Source organism: Rhinolophus hipposideros (genome assembly GCF_964194185.1).
Source record: "Rhinolophus hipposideros genome assembly, chromosome: 21".
NCBI lineage: Eukaryota > Metazoa > Chordata > Mammalia > Chiroptera > Rhinolophidae > Rhinolophus > Rhinolophus hipposideros.
This window is the reverse complement of record NC_138067.1, coordinates 40187748-40191115: the sequence shown is the minus strand read 5'-3', so window position 1 is coordinate 40191115 and position 3368 is coordinate 40187748. Positions and strand designations below refer to the sequence as shown.

The 3368-nt window shown below is 45.6% G+C and overlaps 1 protein-coding gene across 1 annotated transcript; it reads right to left on the bottom strand.

The window, feature by feature from the left end:
• Nucleotides 1–2679: 2679 nt before the first annotated feature.
• On the bottom strand, nucleotides 2680–3160 carry LOC308489813 (small nuclear ribonucleoprotein Sm D1-like). Its single transcript, XM_081031444.1, has one exon. The coding sequence runs from the start codon at nucleotides 3068–3070 to the stop codon at nucleotides 2732–2734; it is 339 nt and encodes a 112-aa protein (XP_080887570.1). The 5' UTR covers nucleotides 3071–3160; the 3' UTR covers nucleotides 2680–2731.
• Between the last annotated feature and the right edge of the window lie 208 nt (nucleotides 3161–3368).

Below are 3368 nucleotides of genomic sequence, written 5' to 3'. Positions count from 1 at the left end.
GGTGATGTCACTAGCTCCAAGCTTCAGGATTTATTCAGGATGAATAAGTGGTCGATTCAGGATTTTAATCCAGTAGGCATTTTAACTGTTAACCATAACAGTAACTGTCAGCCATTGTCAGGGTTAGAAGCCAAGAAGTCAGGTGGTGTTTTGAAAGCGCCCTCTGGTGGCTGAGAGGAGCAATGTCAGCTAAATTAGCGTCGACCTGGCTGAGTACTTCTACTATTTAGCTGTGTGGGTACAACATTCAACTAAATCCTGTTCTGGAGACACTGACAAATGGACTCTGCCTAGGTTCCAGGATGTCTTCATGGTGGAGGTGACCTTGGAGCAGAGCCTTAAAGGACAAGTGGCAAAGGCCTGAGAGAACCCGCCTCCTTCTGGGAAGAGGGTACAGTTTTGTAGGGGAGGAAGTCGGGAGATGAGGCTGGGGAAATATGTTCGGGCCCATTTGGGAAAGAACCTTGGCCTTGGGACTATGTCCTGTTACCCAGTTTGGAACTTGTGAACCAGCAAATTTCAAAGACAAAATTGGAGAGTCAGCCGTCGGGTTGTCAACTTTTTCTTCTGCCAGTATGGACTTAAAAACAAAAAAGAAGAGACCATTTTGATTCATTCTAAAAGCTTTTCTTGAGCACCTATTGTGTGTTGGGGAGTGTTCTGGGGCAGGGGCTGAGCTGTTTTGTCCACCGTGGTACCCTCAGAGTCCAGAGTCATGGAAAGCCCCTACTAGAAGGAATGAGAAAAATTAAAGATAATTGCTAGGGCAAGGTCAATGCAGGAATGAACTGCTGGTAATAAGGTCGAGGTGGGTGGGGCTGGAGATGAGTTTGGAGATAGAAGGGAATAGAATTGGAAGTTTTCACTCTATTATTAATTTTTAAAAACGTCACCTTTAATATGAGTATTTCCTATATTCTGGGGATTTGGGGTGGGGATCGTATAACAGAAATACCCAATTCTGGGAAAAACATTATGCAAATGTTTCTGTACGAGTATGTATTGGGATACAAAGCTTTTGTGCCTTCTCAGATGCCCTTGGTGACCTCCTTCCCAGGGAACAGAACAAGAGAGAGGGGCAGTAACTTGCTCAAGGCCCTTCAGCTGGTGAGTTGTAAAGTCAGACTTGAATCCAGGCAGATTGGCCCAGGCTCTTAGCCACTTTTCTCTATTGTTTAAATCACCTTTTTCTAGATTTTAGGCAATGCTTTGTCTTGTTTTTCTTTTTTAAAGATTTTATTGGTGAAGGGGAACAGGACTTTATTGGGGAACAGTGTGTACTTCCAGGACTTTTTCCAAGTCAAGTTGTTGTCAATCTTGGTTGTGGAGGGCGCAGCTCAGCTCCAGGTCCAGTTGCCATTGCTAGTTGCAGGGGGCGCAGCCCACCATCCCTTGAGGGAGTCGAGGAATCGAACTGGCTACCTTGTGGCTGAGAGCCCCCTGGCCCATGTGGGAATGGAACCGGCAGCCTTTGGAGTTAGGAGCACGGAGCTCCAGCCGCCTGCGCCTCCGGCCGGCCCCTTTCTTTCTCCCCCCAGCGACGTTGTCATTGACTTTCTAGGAGTTCTTTTGCACCGGAGTGACTTGTTTGATAGCACGTGCGTATCAGCGTCTCAAGTTTAATCTAACAGTTATCAAAATCCAGGACAAAGTAAACTCTCAGTCACGCAATTCTCCATATCTGAAAATTACCATTTCCTGTAAATGCCACATGCAGTATACTGAAATATCTGATCAAACGTTCTTTAAGATCTATTGCAAGATATGGGGGGAGGAGGCAAAATGGGAAAGACACAGCCCCATGGGGCAGGAGGACTCCAGCGGTGGAAAGAAAGAGAGGGAGAAGGCTTTCTACCAAGGGGGGCATGAGAGAAATGAGACTTACTAATGATGGTGACACCTGAACCACTCCAATGGCTGAGGCCGGCACCCTCACTGAGGCCCACAAAGCCCTACAGGTCTGGCCGTTGATGCCTGCCTGACCTCCCTCAAGATACAACGCCCGATTATTTATTCCACTCCTGCTGTGCTGGCCTCCAGGTGGTCCCCAACAACAAAGGCCCGGTCCTACCACAGAGCCTTTGCACCTGCTGTGCCCTCTGCCCAGAATGCCCATCCCCCAGTTATCCACAGTGATGTCACCAACACTTACGTAGTGTGCCAACACTTACCCTGTGCCAAAGACAGCTCTAAGCAGTTTATAAACAACCTCATTAATCACTTCTTCACTTCTTAATTCAGGTCATGGCGCAAATGATACTTTCTCCGTGAGGTCTTCCCAGGCCATCCTGTTTAAACACCCCTCATCCCCACACAACATACCCCTTGAACACTATTCTCCCTCCACATTTAATTTTTAAACACTGACCTACAACTACCATATTATAGGCACTCCTCGTTTTATTGCTCTTTATTTTATTATGCTTTGCAGATATTGCACCCCCCGCCCTCCCTTCCTTCCCCCCCGGCCCCCTCCCCCCCCAAATTGAAGGTTTGTAGCAACCCTGCATGATGCAATTCTGTTGGCGCTATTTTTCTAATAGGCTTAGATGATGGTTAGCATTTTTTAGCAATAAATTATTTTCTACTTAAGGTATGTACTTTTTATTTTAGGTATGTACATTTTTTTCCCTATGTTTAACTTTATTAAAAACTGACATAAACAAACAAAATCTGTACAAAAAAATACCCCAAATTATATGTCACTTTCAAACAGTAATCTTGAGAGATATTATCGCCTAGGACCCCCTCTTCCTCTGCCCCGTCCACGTCCTCTTCCTCTTCCTCGGCCTCGGCCTCTTCCTGCAACAGCTTCCCTTTTCTTAGATTTCACCTTTGGCTCAACATCCACGAGTAGTGTATCCAGAGGTAAGCTGTCTGGCAGAATAAAATATCGAATGTTATTTCCTCGAATACTCAGTGTTTCCAGTTGTACAGGTTCTTGGTTCTTCAGGGTCATTTTCACAGCTTTAAGATGTGTATTCATGCTGACATCTACACCTGTGATTGTTCCATGGACCTGTGTTCCATTCTTTAATTCAATGGTTACGGTTTCGTGACTCAATTTCATCAAAAATCTCACGAGCTCCTAGCGGCGCCGTCACGCTCTCGGTCCGAAGAGTGCACAAAACCCAACAACCAAGGCCCCACGGACTGGAGTATGAATGGCCGGAAACGCCTACTCCTGGATCTCCCGGTATGTACATTTTTTAAAGACATTATGGTATTGCACACTTAATAGACTACAGTATAGGGTAAACATAACTTTTATATGCACTAGGAAATTAAAAAATGCGTGTGTAAACTCGCTCTGTTGTGATCCTTACTTTTTGTGGTGGTCTGGCCTACCTGTATGTGTTGAGCTTTCC

Excerpts from the sequence above, each read along its gene's own strand:
- LOC308489813 (XM_081031444.1), bottom strand. The coding sequence starts at position 3,070 with ATGAAATTGAGTCACGAAACCGTAACCATTGAATTAAAGAATGGAACA.